We start from the raw sequence: 16,324 nt of genomic DNA, 5'->3' as shown, positions 1-16,324 counted from the left end.
TTTTTAAGGACGTTGCCTCTTGGGATGATCTTTTCACCACCCATACGGTTGAAAATTTTGGTAGGTAACTGGATAGTATTCCATATTCATAGATATAGTCGCTGCACTTATTCAGTTGTTGTTTTGTTCTCTTATGACTTATATTCATCGGATGTTGCCTCAAGGGATGTTTTTGCTTATGTCCCGAAGGTAGGTTTTTACCAACTTTGGAAGGGGGAAAAATTTTTCGAGTCTAATATTTTTATGAGGGGCCATTGCCTCAAGAATTTTTTACAAGGGGATGTTGCCTCAAAGGATACTTCATGTCCCAGAGTTGGTCTTTTACCAACTTCAAAGGGATGTAAAGTTTCCGGGGTGACATTATCAAGGAGGATCTCAATGAAGTTCCGTCTAGGGGATCCCGAGACAATCACGACTTTTGCCTATATGGCAATAACGATTTTTGCCTCTAGGGTCCTCTTGAAACTTCAAGAATCTCTACGTCTAAATTCATTTGGTTTGTTATGACTATGACAAGAAAACTAACTTCTATATCTAAAATTTGGAATACAATATTTTAGGAAAAATCGAAAGGGGAGAAGGATATGTTGAGCTACTACTCGAGTTTTCTCCTATTACAAGTGAATAACCAAAAAATAATTTTTTCCACTACGTGAACTTAAAGTTACTCCTTCTTGGCTTGCTGATCTTTTTTAGGTCATGGGATGACTCCTGCTGTGAGATAATTATCGTCATGAGGAGTTGGCACATTCAGCCCAAGATCAAATTGGTGTCCTTGTGGATAGTGGTTGATATATTCCTTCAAGTCTCCCCGCTGGATCAATTTTTCTATCTCATTCTTCAGGTGATGGCATTCCTCCGCCATGTGTCTCCTATCCCAGTGAAAACGACAATACTTATCGGATTTAAGTCTCTTAGGTTATTTTTCATCTTTGTCGGCCATTGACTTATTAGCCCTTGTTGTTCCGCCACAATTACTATCTCCCCCCTAGGAGCGTTCAAGGGGGTACAGTGAGCGAACACCGCCGGAGGTACATGCTTGCATTCCTTTTTCCTTTTCGGCTCCTTTTCCTCTTCCCGACCATTCCTTTTGCCGCTAAGGGAAGGATCCAAAGCATTAGACTCCTCAATCCGAATGTATTTGTGGGAGCGCACGAGTAAATCTTTCGTAGTGCTAGGGGGCTTGCCGCCTATGGACTCCTTGATTCTTCCCGTAGCAGGTTCTATTGAATAATACTAGCCAACAACTCATGATTAACATAGGGAACCTCATGCACTACGTCTACAAATCTTTGCATGCAGTCTCTCAAAATCTCGCCCTCCCTTTAGCGGATGGTGAATAGAAATGCAGTCGTTTTCGGAACTTTTTTTTTTCATGGAGAAATGATGCAAGAAATTCTGAACCAATTACTCGAGGCAGGAAATAGTTCCAGCGGGCAGTTGGTTAAATCAGGCTAATACACGTTTTGAGCGTACAGTGCGAAAGACCTTGCAGTAAGCATGTCACTCAGATTGTACCAATCAATCTTGGCGTAAAATTTATCTAAGTGTTCTTATGGGTCTCCCATTCCATCATATTCCGATAGATTCGAGACCTTGATGCCTGTTTGGTGCGTTTCGGCTAGAATGTTCGGGGCGAAAGGGCTGTCTTGGAGGGGCTATGGCCAATGACAAGTAGGAATCCTCGGCTCCTTAGGTGGTGGAGGAGTGGAACATTCTCGATTGTGGGGATTCTGACCTTGAGTCTGTGCAACTGGCCTAGAGATCCTGTTGTTCACTTCCTCCCGCCTCTGCTCCTCCTCCGAGAGCCGAGGATAATTCTCAACTTTTGCTAAGGTAAGGACGGGGTGGGTTCGCAGGTTGTCGCGCTACAAATTAGGCAACGGATTGTGTCGCAGCTCGACTAGATGCGTCGCGTATCAAGGCTAGCAGAACTTCTTGCGTCAGTTGGATCATCGATTCTTGGGATGAAGCTTCCGGAGGGAGTGCTCTCCCGGGAGTCGGGGACGGAGACTGTTGACGTGGTGGGAGAATCTCCCCATTGAGGGGTACTTGCTCATGCGTTAGGGGGGTTACCTCCTGGGTGGTGACTGTTTGCGAGGCAGGTCTTGTTCCACCCCGTTCACTTGGGCTTTGCGGATCACATCCAAATCGTGGACTTCACGGGCTTGAGACCTGGTTTGCATACTCAGAGTCGAGGTAAATTTTCCCGTAGACGGCACCAATGATGTGGTCGAGGTTTTACAAAGGGATGAAACTAGAAATTTTACCTGCGACTCTATAACTCACTAGGTGAAAACACGATTTTTTAGGGAGGTTTTTAGTAAGAGTGGTCACTATCAATGAATAGTAGTTAGATTAAAAAAATATTTTTTTTGGTATTTATAGTAGTGGTGGAAGTTATATTGTGTGGTTGGTTGCATTTATTAACATATACCTCATATATGTTAAATTACTTTTTTACTCTTATAGGTTATTTTTACCAATATACATCATGTATGAAATATTTTTCAACAAAAAATTCAAATTTTGGCCAAATTATTAAGAAAAATGTGCGGGCAAATTTTGGTTTCGCTGTAATTCAATTTAGCAATTAAGGCCTGTAATTTAAACAATAAAATAGCGCATTAAGGAAATGATAACAACCCAAAGTAGCAAATTTGGCTGAAATTCGGGCCATATTGCAATTTCTAAGGGGCAACGTCCAGTTACCCTGTAAATTATAATACGACTTACAACACCACAATAAAGAATTTACGTAATTACACCTAAATATTTCGGATGAATCACAAACATAATCAAACTTAATTAACAATCCAGAAAACAATCACTTGTATTGAAATGATTAACAAAGTACAACTTTAATTGTATGTTGCTAGAAAGCCCCAAATACACAGCTGAAAAGAACAAAATATCACAATAGTGCTATAGTATCTTAAAAATAAGGGAGATACGCAGTGCCTCATCAGGCTGTACATTTAGCTCTTAGGCATTGGCTTGGAGGTAAGCTTCAATGGCCTTGAACATCTGCATTGCCTTCTCCTTTCCTTCCTTGATTTTCTCTTCAGTGATCTCAACGTCGCCCTTGGTGTGGTAAATGCTCCTGTTCTTGCAGATGCATCCTCCATCTTCTGTCGGCACAATCTTCACATGATAAGTGATTGATTCAAGAACGCCGGCCAGAGCATCACCCTCAACAATGGTATAGCTGTGGGTCAAATTCTCCGTGTCAATAGCATCAATACGGTGCTTAGCACTCTTATACTGGCTGCCCTCGCCAAAATGGATGATCTTGACAGTTCCCACACCACCATCTCCTTCCAAGACTTGGACGTTTTTAATAGCCTGAGGCATGATTTTAGGAATAAGGGTGTCTGCATCGAGAACGACGGCCTTAAACATCTTGGCGGCCGGGATTGAGGAAGGAATCTCAATATCGTAAGTGATGACACCCATGGCAGTGATTTTGAAGCTTGAAATGATGAGAACGAAGGAATGAGAAGGAACGTAATTTGTTAAAGTGATGGGAAATGCACTAAGTAGAGCTGCAATTTATAGTACAGAATAGAAGATTCTTGTCATCCTACTTGCATGTAATATGTCGGGATTTTCAACGGCTCTAGCCCAATATCGTTGAACAAAAGTAGATGATTATGAACTGATCTAACAATGCAGATGGACATTTTTCTGTTTGCAAAGAGGGCCTGCAGCATAAACTGTGATGAGCACCTCATTGTGGACTAGCGCGTATGATTGTGATTACTTGCAAAGATTAATGCTTTCTTTAATCATCATCATTAATAGACCTTCAACTTTATTAAAATATTTTGGTAGGGTCATCTTTCAAATTAAGTTAGTTGAAGTAGTACAGCGAAGAAATTTAGATGGGGACAATTTTCATTCACAGATCTCTCTCTCTTTTATTTTTAGTTTCTAACAAACTTCCATTCAGACCATTCAGACTCAGTTTTCTTCCTGCCAAGTTGTGATACTCAAAAGCAGTACGTAATTCCACAAACCCCCTACCTTAAAGTTGATTCTTAATCTCATTTGATTTTCTTCCCCGATGAAATTAGACATTTTCAAAAAATAAAAGTTAAGAAAGGATGGAAAAGTTTTAGTTTTAGCAAGGGATGACAATTTTAATTCTGACGGATTTTCAATCAGATGATAACTCTTTGTGATTTTAAAAGTTGGTATATTTAAGCCTTGCAATTTAAAAAAATTAGCACGTCATCAAAAACAAAATTTGCTAGAAATTGCAAATTTGACTTGAATTTGGAATGTACGTCTCACGTGAGACCAAATTCCGATCAAATTTACAATGCTGGCGAATTTTGCCTTTAATGTGCCACCTTTTTTTAAGTTACAAGACTTAATTATCAATTACATTCCAACAAGATTAAAATTCTCTTCTCGTTAGGAAAAAGGCATGTGGGGCCACATGACCTTTGTAATTGGGGCTTTTCGGCCGAATGGGACCAATATTTCCAAATTTCTAAAATTACTGGATAAGATTGCGAAAATAAATTCGTGTAAGATCAAAAATTTTCAATCCCTTACATTATAGGACGGAAAATGCAATTTTTTCCTAAATTGCTCGTATTTTTTACTGAAAATTCCTATGTTTTGTACATCTCATAGAGAAACATGCCCCAAGCATGGAATTTGGTGAAGATACACTAAACAAGCAGACTATAAAATATTATTTTGGAAGAAAGATCAATTTGATTCTTTAAGTTTTCATACGATTAATTTTAATTCTTTAAGTTTGCGCATTTTCAATTTAATCCTTTAAATTTCAAAATGACTTAACACAGACAGATTTTCGAACATTTTTACCCTTGAATAGTTTTTAAAGAGCTATTTTACCATTTATATTAAAATTTTATTTTTTCATCCATGCTCGCGAAAGTGGTATCAGAGCTTAGGTTTATTGAAAAAATATATGATTATATTATATTTTGCAATTATTTATCCACTAATGGAGAACTCTTTGAGAGAAAAATAGAACTGAACGAAAGTTCGAATTACTCTAAAAACAGAGAATATTTCCAAATTCTGCAAATACAGATAAGAGAATTTCTCATGAAAATTCTTGACAAGTGTTACAATGGTTCCAACAGGATTGATCCAAGACGTCTCACGTCGGAAGAAGAAAAAAAATGGTTGAGAAATTTTGAAGTTCGACAAGTGCTACCAAGGAATGCAGTGAGGCATCTACACTTCACTGAAGTCCATGGTAGAATTCCAACTAGAAGAAGCGGAACGGGTAAATTCCTATATATTTTCCGTTCTAAAAATTATGACTGATTGGAAGGAACTCGAACCGGATACATCAAAGATCTCTCAAGATCTGAGGGAGATCCAAAAGAAAGTTCAAGACTATAGACATACGTTAATCCATATACCTATGAAAAAAGAAAACTTTGAACCAAAAGGTGGACGAGGTCCTTAAGATCCATCCCAATCTACACAAGGATCTTACAGATTTGAAGGCAGAAATTACAGATCTAAAGAGAAAGCAAAGAGAGAGCCCTGAAACATCTAGATCCAAACAGGAGCGAATCAGGGACGCCCTTGGAACAGTACCTCTTCGACACCAGAAGGGAAAGGCCACGGAGATTCCGAAGCTAAAAATCAGAGAAGATCTGATTATCGCATCTATCAAATCTATAAAATAATGGAGGTAATGAAAGCAGATCTACGAGAATTGACGGAATCCTTCTCCTGACTTGGGATCGTGGATTTAGTCAATATCCAAACTTCTATATGGTACTATACTGAACCTGGATATTATCGATCTTCGAAATACCGAGAAATTGATAGACGAATGGGTTGCAGCAATCAAGATAGCAACAACTACCCTAGAGCTCGACAAAGAAAACTTCATAAAACTTGTGGAGTTGAGCTTGGAGGAATCTGTGAAGATCGGATGGGATAGTATCCCAAAAGATACTAAAACCAGTATCCTTGACAGAGACTCAAAAGGCGCGATAGCAGACCGGTTAGGAAGGATTATCAAGATACACTTCATCGGAGATGGATACTTCGAAGGAAGTAGAGCAGAAAAGGCTAGAGAATATGCACAGGCTCTCTTCAGCCTTGAACTTAGGAGTATTTGCACAGTAGATGAATACATCTATTGGTTTCGCAAGTATTTCTTCCAGTGTGGAGTAGCAACGGAAGTAGCAGCTCCAATGTTCTTTGCAAAGATATGCAGTCCATGGAGGAAAATATTGATCCAGTCATACAAAGTACCTGAAGGAAAGTTACATTCAGTGGCGCGAAGAATGTCTTTCCTTAAAGACAAACTAAAAGATTGATGTTATCAAGCATCCAAACGAACCCCTCTCTATTGTGATAACAATGATTTTCGAACTATTATAGGAGAATCAAGTGAGCCAAGGAAAAGGAGGAAGCAGAATAGTGACTCCTACCCCACCCAAGAGTTCCAGAAGAACCTTTTCCTGACGGATCATGGTGGTCCAAGTCCAAAGTCAGAACATACAAATCTGGACAGAGAACAGGACCGACAAAGGTTTCATCCCAAGGATCTAGACGAACAGATGCAAGATCCATCGGAAAAACCCCTACAAGAAGAACTTTCAGACAGGCCCATACCCGAGCCAATGAAAGATTCAAAGACTGCAATTTGTATGAAGAAAACTGATGGCTATCTTGGAACAATGATAGATAATTTGTATGAAGAAAACTGATGTTTGACATGCATCTTAGGATTGCATACAACCTAGCAGACCAAGATTTTAGTAGAATCTTAACCCTTCATCAAGATTTCAAAAGAAAAGATCTAATGAAAGAAGATAATAGACCATATTCTATAACTTATAGAATAGCTTATGCCCTTTCCGATACGCATCATTCAAATTTGTTTCTTAGGAAAGAGTATATTGAAATTCTTAGAATTTTCAAGGAATTCACCAAGGTAATGACACCAAATCCTATTAGGATACCTAGAATAGGTGGCGTTGATATTGTTATAAAAGATCACCCAGTTTTAGATCAAACACTTAGCTCTAGAACTGAGTTTAGTAGTCGTATGTCTCTTTCGAAAGATAGGATTATAGGCTACAGAGGAAAGGAGAAAGAGTTATTAAAAGTTTTAACTCCTCAATAGATTAGGGTAGATAACGTAAAACTTATCGCCCTAAAGGATGGAAAGAAATACAAGTTATATTTGACATCACTAAGAAAGAAAATGTTTTCCCTTGTGATGACTTATACCATTTGCAGCAACCTATTGTTGGAAAATATGAGGGCATGTTAGAATAGCAGGCCATTAAATTTTAGTTGCAGGTGTTGCAGGACGAGAAAATGGGAGTATGACTTTGGGGTTAAGTTTCCTCGAACATCATAAACCATGGAGAAGAAAAGATAACGGAATGGAATTCAGTCTTGATGGTGTTACCATAAGGATTGAATAACGAGTCCCTTTTCTATATACATATCTGTTGGTATGTTGTATGATCAATATAAGACAGAATATTTTGCAGCTTATATTGATTCAGGATTAGAAATTTGCACAGCAAAGCCTGGCATTTTTCCTAAGGAAGCAAGGGAAACGTTACCCATTATTCCAGGAAAGGGATTTTTTGCAAAAAATCCTGATTCTCAATAACGGAATATGAGAAGCCAAGATCATGATTGGAGGAGCATTTGGATCACCCTGGTTTAGGGTAAAAGCACCTCCTATTTACTTTCATGATACAGGAGCCGATATCTTGCTAGGTAACAATTTTATTCAAACATTTGCAAGATATATGCAGGATAATCAAAGAAATCTGTTAATCTTTACTACTAACTGTGGTAGTGAGATACAGGTGTTACAAAGAGAAAAGTCATTTAACAGGATAATGCCAATAAATTTTCACAGCAAACACGGTGATTGTGATGCCAGATTAACTCATCCAAAAATGTAGGATAAGAGGAAATTTGGTAAGGTCTTTTTGTCTTTCAGGCAGCAGGGACTCATAGACAACGATAGCTTCTATAACGAATCCGAGAAGGAAATTCTAAACCTTAAAGAAGCACTACTGGAAATGAAATCGATAGACATCAACGAAGAGAGCAGGGTTTCTCTTGATAATGTCAAGAGACTTATCCAGAGGAACTTCAGTGAAAATCCTCTGGCTTGATGGGATAGGAACAAGATCGAAGCTATTCTGAAGGTCAAAGATGAATGCAAATACGAGTATGTTCAATACAAACCTATCAAGATAAACATGGAGGATAAGAAGGATATGCAGATGATAATCAAAGAGCATATCAGTCTTGGACTCATTGAACCTGGAGTCTCTACCTACAGTAGCCTTGGATTTCTGGTAAGAAACCATGGTGAGATTAAGAGAGGTAAACCCAAGTTGGTTATTAACTATCAAGGTATAAACAAAATATTAGAATTTGATGGTTATTACATTTCTAGTAGAGAACACTCAATTGATTGCATCAAAGGAGCAAAAGTGTTTTCTAAATTCGATTGCAAATCTGGTTTTTATCATATTAAGATGGAGAGTGAATCAAAGAAATTTACTGCGCTCTCCACACCACAAGTACAATATATCTGGAATGTGCTTCCAATAGGTTTAGCTAATGCACCCCAGATATTTCAAAGAAAAATGGATAATCTTTTTAAAGATTATTTTGAGTTCATGTTTGTCTATATTGAAAACATAGTAATTGCATCCAAAAATATGAAAGAACATATTAGACATCTTGAAATATTTTCTGATGCATGCCATAAAGAAGGTTTAGTATTTTCTGAAAAGAAAGCCATTATAACTGTCAATAAAAATGAATTTCTAGGAATTCTTATTGACGAAATAGGGATTGAGTTACAGGACCATATTGTGGAGAAAATCCGCAATTCTCCAGACGTAGTCAGAGACAAGAAGCAATTGCAAAGCTTCTTGGGAGTTGTTAATTTTGCAGGTATCTTCATTAAGGATCTTGCAAGATACAGAAAGAATTTCCGACCACTCTTGAAAAAACAGAAAATTCAAACTGGAAATGGGAATAAATCCACAAAAAAAGGGTTCGTGAGTTGAAACAGGTTTGCAGTAACCTGCCGAAGCTTGCTATACCACAGGACGAGGATGAATTGGTAGTGTATACAGACACCAATGATTACAGATGGGCAGCAGTGCTCATGAAGAAGACAACTACAGGGCAAGAACCTTGTAGATATACAGGAGGGTTGTTCTCAGAACAACAGGCCAAAGTTTGGCACATCAATGAGAAAGAATTCTTTGCAGTTTGGAAGGCTTTTAAAAAATAGCCTTCATTTTTACTTGCTAAAGAATTTACTTTAAAAGTTGATAATGCTAATGTTAAAGCTTTCTTAAAGAATAAATTAGAATAAAAAATAAAGAAAGCTTGTATTATCAGATGGCAAGCTGAATGCCAATATTATTGTTATAATATTGTCGTTATAAAATCTCATGAGACGTTCTTGCAGATTTCCTGACGAGAGATGGAGGCATCTGAAGCAAACTTCATCATGTTGAGACTCGGGCACCTCTGGAAAAACCTCAAGGAGCTTGACAGAAAGTTTGAACAGCTAGCGGTTAATGCCCAAGTTACCGGACAAATTCAAAGAGCCGATCTAGACACTATCCAGGTCGCAATAAGGAGTTCTTTATTGGCATCCACCTCGCTGTGGAACGACCTAAGAGAACCAATTCGAAAGACGTCACCTTCGGGGATGACTCACGAGTGAGGGAGCATGACCCAAAATATTCCTTTAGAGTACAGGGCTCTAGACCTGTAGCATCGGATTCAAGTACCGATTGCACGAGGCCATCACCAAACTCTGGTGAAACGACAACAATTGAGTCTCAGGAAGTGCAAACTCCTATTGATTCAAGTCAACCCAGCACCTCGGGGGTTAAGGAGGGAGAGATTAGCCTTAGGCTGATAACAAGCACCTCTAAAGTTAATACTAACGAGTTAATATCTTCTTCTGCTTGGCAGGACTACCAACGTATGTGGAAAAAATTAATTTTCCCGCAAAGGAGTAAACCCAGGCAAGACCATCATCGAAACATCCGGAAAACATAATAGGGTCTGATATTAGAAGGTTCAAAACCAGAAGATGTTCAGGAATGGTATGATTTTGGAGCTCTTGCTTCAGTTCATACTATGTCACCAAGTTTTCCAGAAATCTCAAAACTTCCAGAGTGGATTAGTGGGGCAGTTTTTGATTCATGGCAAAATAACCCCCACCTAAAGAGAGGCGACGTTCTGGAGATAAAGTTCGTATCAGTTGCTCCAGAAACGGCGGGAAAGGGGTCTCATGCAGCATTTTATTTCATGAAATTGCAGAGGCCAGACATGGTTGCTTTCAACAAAATCAAAGCCGCCTCAGGCGAAGCTCCCTTGGTATCAGCCATTACTGAAGATAGTATCTCTACCAAAAGAGTTTGTGGTTTATGGGTCTGTCTCACGGAGATGGACAAAGTCAAGTATCCGTTCAAAATCTTCTCAAACAAAATGAATGGATCGTTCTTGTTAAATTCATGACAGGAAAAAGCACCGAGTTTGCAGAAAGCTTATTCGAGAAAAAGAGGATGCGAATTTAGGAAAATAAGCTGCCAGTGATTGAGTCCACAAGGATGAAGACGTGCAACATGTTGCATGTTGGGCATGGCATAACCATTTATGCCCTTGCTGCGAAAAACAAGAAAAGCCCCTGTTCGGGACAAAGATTCGGGTCACGACAAACAAACCCGAAGAGAAATTTTTTTACCAAAAGAAGTAAACATTAAACGATATAAAAAATTGAGAAAATAAGACTGTCGGTAGAAAACGATGAAAACCAACTGTCAGTAGAGCAGGAAAGACAGCTGAAAGTCACATGGCCGACAAGCCATAATGACCAATAGCTAGAAAGGACGAGGCAATGACGAGCGCAGTGACGTCATTCGAAAAACACAAGATGATGATGGAAGCAATTATGTCATCAAAAACCAAGTTGGAGTCCGAATTTGAAGTCCGTGGACGCCTATAAATAAAGATGCAATGAAGCAGAAGGGGACATCAGAAAACTTCTCCTACTCTTCAAAACATTAGAGTTCTAAGTACTTTTCAATCTTCTGTAGTACTTTAAATTTTCAGTTTATGGGGTTTCCCCAGCAAGTCAAGTCCTCTACACCATGAGAGGCTAAATAGTTGTCTCCTCCAACAGAGGAATAATATCTATGTAATATTCTCTATATTTCTTCAATAAAAGTTAGGCTTCTGTTCAGCTTGTTTATCCAAAATTTAATTAAGTCCCTATATTGGAGTCCCTTTTACGCCCTAAGGTAGGAAACGAAAATAGGGTTGTGCTGTTTTGTTACTGAAGGAGTCAAGTTCCTGCGGACCATCTGTTGCAGTAGTGTGGTTGGAGAAGTCCGTAAAATCGAGGACTTGGAATACCCGAAAACAGAGCGGTCAAAGCAAGGCATGAATTTATGGGGTCTTAATTTATTTCGAAAGCATGTTGGGCCTTTTTAAGCGTATGAAAATGAATTATTAAGCTATTTCCTATGAAAGGGTAAAATGGTCATAAAATAGGCTGAAGGACTAGATTTACGCCAAATTAAAAGATAAAGGACTAAATCTAATATTGACAAAGTTAGAGGACCAAAATTAATCTGTAATAAAGATAAAGGACTAAAGTTTTCTTTATCCCTATTATTTTTTATTAAAAATCGCCTACTTTTTACCCCTCTTAGAGAAATAAATGAGCAAAGTCCATACTTCAAAAAACTAAAGTCATAAAAATATAATTTTCAAGCGTTGTAGAGAACATGCCCTAAGAATAGGGTGTGCTGAGGATATTATTGAACAAATAGATTAAAAAAGTTCATACTTTTTAAAGAAATCCTTTTTTCTTTTGCTCCTTATAGAAAAAATAAATTAATAACAACAATTGAAAATTAGAGCTTTAAAAATATATGTTTCAAGTTTTGTAAATAAACATGCCCACCTAGAGCTTTGGCGAGGGTAGATTTGAAGAAGTAGAAAATAAAAATATTATTTTTTACTAAAATTTCACCTATTTTTACTCCCTTTAAAAAATAAAGTCCACAATTTAATAAAATTAAGGACATAAAAAAAATATAATTTCCAAAAACTGCAAATCAACATGGCCGCAGCAATATAGGGCGTGCCAAGGGTAGAGTTTAACAAATGGGCTAAAAAATGGAAAAAAATATATATATAATTTTCATCCTGTTACTAAAAGGATGGCAATTTTTGTATATTGGCCGAACAAATGCATGTGTCGAGCACATGATTTTTAAATTTGGGGCATTCTGGCCAAATGAGACCACAATTGTCAAATTTTTAGAGTTACAGGATAAAATTATAAAAATTAATTCGTGTAGAACTAAAATTACCGCCATAAGTTACAACATAAAATTGCAATTTTTCCCCTTCTGGACAAATAATTAGCACTCCAAAAAGATATTTTTTTATTAAAATGATCAAGTAACGAGGTACAACTTTAACTTTATGAGGCTTGAAAACCCAAAATACGTAGCTCAAAAGAACAAAATATCACACTAGTGCTATTGTATCTTAAAATAGGCAGATGGTGCCTCCGTGATGAAGTTCAGATTTACGCATCAGGATTGGTTTGAAGGTAAGCCTCAATGGCCCTGAACATCTGCAATGCCTTCTCCTTTCCTTCCTTGATCTTCTCTTCATTAATCTCAACATCTCCCTTGGTGTGGTAAATGCTCCTGTTCTTGCAGATGCATCCTCCATCTTCTGTCGGCACAATCTTCACATGATAAGTGATTGATTCAAGAACGCCCGCCAGAGCATCACCCTCAACAATGGTGTAGCTGTGGGTCAAATTCTCCGTGTCAATAGCATCAACACGGTGCTTTGCACTCTTATACTGGCTTCCTTCACCAAAATGGATGATCTTGATGGTTCCAACACCGCCATCTCCTTCCAAGATTTCGACGTTCTTAATAGCTTGAGGCATGATCTTAGGAATAAGGGTGTCTACATCGAGGACAACGGCCTTAAACATCTTGGAGGCTGGGATTGAGGAAGGAATCTCAATATCATAAGTGATGGCACCCATGGCTGTGAATTTCAAGCTGTTAATGATAAGAAAGAAGGAATGAGAAGGTAATATGTTGAATGCCTTGGCTGAGTGATGGGAAATGTAAGGAGTAGAAGTGCTATATATAGTGTAGAAAAGAAGATTCTCTTGCAGGTTGTGTATTCCTACTTGCATGTAATATGTCTGGATATTCAATGTCTCTAGCCCCATAGAGTTGAACCAAATTCAATTATTTTTGTGCATTAATTTGTGAATTCATTTTATAACAAATAATGTGCATCCATATTTCCCTGTCTGAAAAGAAAGCCAGGGTAAACAGCAAGCACCTCATTGTGGACTCATATTTTGTCATTCAGAGGTTGTGGGTTTCTTTCCTCTTATTTTATCTATTGAAAAACTTGGGCTTTCCTGTGAATATTATCCATAGAAAAACTTACACGCATTAAACTTTGTGACATATTACGACGGTTTCTGATAGAAAAATATTTTTGCAATAATTTTCTGACAAATTTGTTAAGGACGTCATGTTGACAATTTAAATCCATCGAAGATTCATGTGTGCTCATCAAAAAATGCATCTGCGACGGTTTTTGGCCTTAGTAAATTTCCATCAACACTGAGCTATTTTTTTGTACTGACTAAAAAAATGAAAAATTTGCGATTTTCATCCAATAATTTAACGGAAGTTAATTTTGATCCTGCATAAATTGATTGACAATATTGCAATTTTCGTTCTGTATGTATAGGGGTTGACAAATTAGGTCCTCTAACTTTCGCGGTGGCAATTTTAGTCCTGTATCTTTCAAATGTTCAGGATTTTGGCCCTTCAGCCCATTTTAGGACCATTTTGTCCTTCTAGAGAAAAATTAACCCTAGCCCCTTTCATGCTCCGAGTTTGGCACATGCTTCCGAAATAAATTAAGCCTTCATAAATTCATACTTTTTTCCGACCGCCTTGTTCCCGGGTATTCCAAGTCCTCGATTTTACGGATATCTCCAACTACCGCAGCAGATGGTTCGCAGGTACTTGGCTCCTTCAGCAACAAACAGAAAAGTCCTATTTCATTTCCTACCTTAAGGCATAAAAGGGATTCCAGTAGAGGAACTTAATAGAATTTTGGACAAACAGGTTGAATAGAAGTCTTGTTTTTATTGAAGAAATATAGAGAATATTACATAGACATTATTTCTCTATTGGATGAGACAATTGTTTAGCCTCTCATATTATAGAGGACTTAACTCGTTGGGAAAACCTCCATAAACTGAAAGATTAAAATACTATAAAGGATTGAAAAGACTCAAAACTCTAATGCTTTGAAGAGTTGGAGAAGTTTTTCTCTAGAATTAATTAAGCTCGTCGATGTTGAGATATCGTAATTAGGAAGTGAACAAGGAATTTTTTGTACATGTAGGACGGTTTATTGTATTACTTTAGGAATAGTGTTCTTTAAATTCCTCCTAGGAACGATTTCATTTATATTAATCTAGGAAAGGTGAAATATTTAAGAGCCATTCCTAGATGTAATTTTTCCTCCACTTTTCACATGGCAGGAAAATTAATTTGGGAGGGATTTAGGAACGGTCAATTATTTTGACAGTCCCTGTCTTTTGGATTTCCTTCATTTTCTCAGTGGAATATTGTAATATTTTCATAAACAATATTATTTATATGCCCATTCATATTGAAAATTTAATATTTTTATTGTTTGTTGAGGGATGGTTACATAATAGGAACACTTTAATATATGACCATTCCTGATTGAAATGGTGTTGGGAACGATCTGGACTAATGTCAATCGTTCCTAATTTGAACAATTTTTTTAGAAAAAATTAATTATTCGAACAGAAATGTTAACATATGTTTGGTTACAAAAACAGTGAACTTTCAATCATAATTATTATATTCTTCAGTCTCGTAAGCCTCGTAACCTTGACCTAGGAGGCAAATTACCAAATTGCCCAAGATCAAAAACAACCACTACGTGCCAACAATTAATTAGAGGACAAAGTCATATTTTGTATCAACCATCATAAATGCACTCCTTTTGTACCCCATAGCATACTCGGAAAAGAGTTTAGTTGAAAAGTGAGATAAGAGTTCCTGTAATCTTTGAGATTGTTCAAGAGTGAATACAATTACTACTGTACCTCGCACCGATTTTGTGTTGCATCACCCACACTCTTATCAAACATCAGCCATTTGCAACAACAGTCAGAGGTTTCATCAACAAACAGGTTGGAAACCATATTGAATTTGGACATCAGTAGAGCTATTCAACAAAACTTGCTTCTTTCATAGTGAGTTTGCATATTACAGACATTCTAGGCTTAAGACATCAATGCAAGTACTGAGAATACTTTCCTAGACCGGATGCCAACTAATGTAAGTACATTTAAAATATGGATTATGATAGTTGCTGTCACTAAGCGAATATATTAAGTTCGAAACATAGTAAAGCACACAGATTAACTACATTTTTTTATCTACAATAATGCTCATATATACTAAATTAAGAAGGTTAACCTGATTAGAGCGGGTCACGATATGCAGTGGCTTCCTGCTTTGGTAGTGCAGTCAGCAGCCGAGTAAGAACTCTGGGTTCAAAGATACCACAAAGACACTTCATGCTTTGGTAGTGGATCGACAAAGTAGTCAAGTTGTGTAGAATTGAGGGGAGAACCAAATCTGAAGTCGGAAATATTGTCAGACACATTGCTGGTAAATGAGGAATTGCATGAAGACTTGCACTGATCATACTGGAATGCTGATGATGAAAAGACCGAACTACTCAACGGAACACTGGTTCCCTGAAATATTCCTTGGGATGAAGCTCCCTGTTTGGAGTCATCATCATTTTGTTGCAGATATGCTGCTGGCTGCTGTTGGTTCTGACCTTCAAGAATGTGAAAATTCTCGGAATGAAAGGTATTGCCATGCTGATTATTACCATTATAGGAAGACATGAGCTCAGAAATAACTTTTTGGCCGTCTTCTGGAATTCCAAGTCCAGAAACGCTCACAGAAGTCAGAGGGTCGTTATTCATGGGCAGAGCAGCCGAGTTGGTTTCAGCAGACGGCACTGAAAATATGGGTGGCTTCTTGTTGTTTATCTGATAACTTGGTGGACCAAAATTTCCAGAAGAACTGAAGCGGAATGGGCAACTAATTTGGTGGTTGTTCCTGCATGTTCGGTCATTAAATCCCATGCGAAAGTCGTTGTAAGGGCATTGAGGAAACTCACA

At 37.7% G+C, this 16,324-nt stretch overlaps 3 protein-coding genes across 3 annotated transcripts in view; all 3 read right to left on the bottom strand.

Annotated features, from left to right (window-relative positions):
• On the bottom strand, positions 2,805-3,544 carry LOC105172209 (major allergen Pru ar 1-like). The gene has a single exon (XM_011093576.2). It carries the CDS (start codon positions 3,454-3,456, stop codon positions 2,986-2,988), a length of 471 nt encoding a protein of 156 aa, XP_011091878.1. The 5' UTR covers positions 3,457-3,544; the 3' UTR covers positions 2,805-2,985.
• LOC105172208 (major allergen Pru ar 1-like) lies at positions 12,453-13,190 on the bottom strand. Its single transcript, XM_011093575.2, has one exon. It carries the CDS (start codon positions 13,097-13,099, stop codon positions 12,623-12,625), a length of 477 nt encoding a protein of 158 aa, XP_011091877.1. The 5' UTR covers positions 13,100-13,190; the 3' UTR covers positions 12,453-12,622.
• Positions 15,347-16,324, bottom strand: part of LOC105172207 (protein ETHYLENE INSENSITIVE 3-like) — a gene marked incomplete in the record, with an annotated part of 3,114 nt that continues 2,136 nt past the window's right edge. Inside the window, 1 exon segment of the mRNA XM_020697233.1 lies at positions 15,347-16,324. Coding sequence (XP_020552892.1) covers positions 15,683-16,324 — 642 coding nt within the window.

This window comes from Sesamum indicum, linkage group LG10 (genome assembly GCF_000512975.1).
Source record: "Sesamum indicum cultivar Zhongzhi No. 13 linkage group LG10, S_indicum_v1.0, whole genome shotgun sequence".
Taxonomy (NCBI): domain Eukaryota; kingdom Viridiplantae; phylum Streptophyta; class Magnoliopsida; order Lamiales; family Pedaliaceae; genus Sesamum; species Sesamum indicum.
Note: the sequence above shows the minus strand (reverse complement) of the source record. Positions and strands in the feature narration are given on the sequence as shown.

Excerpts from the sequence above, each read along its gene's own strand:
- LOC105172208 (XM_011093575.2), bottom strand. The coding sequence starts at position 13,099 with ATGGGTGCCATCACTTATGATATTGAGATTCCTTCCTCAATCCCAGCC.
- LOC105172209 (XM_011093576.2), bottom strand. The coding sequence starts at position 3,456 with ATGGGTGTCATCACTTACGATATTGAGATTCCTTCCTCAATCCCGGCC.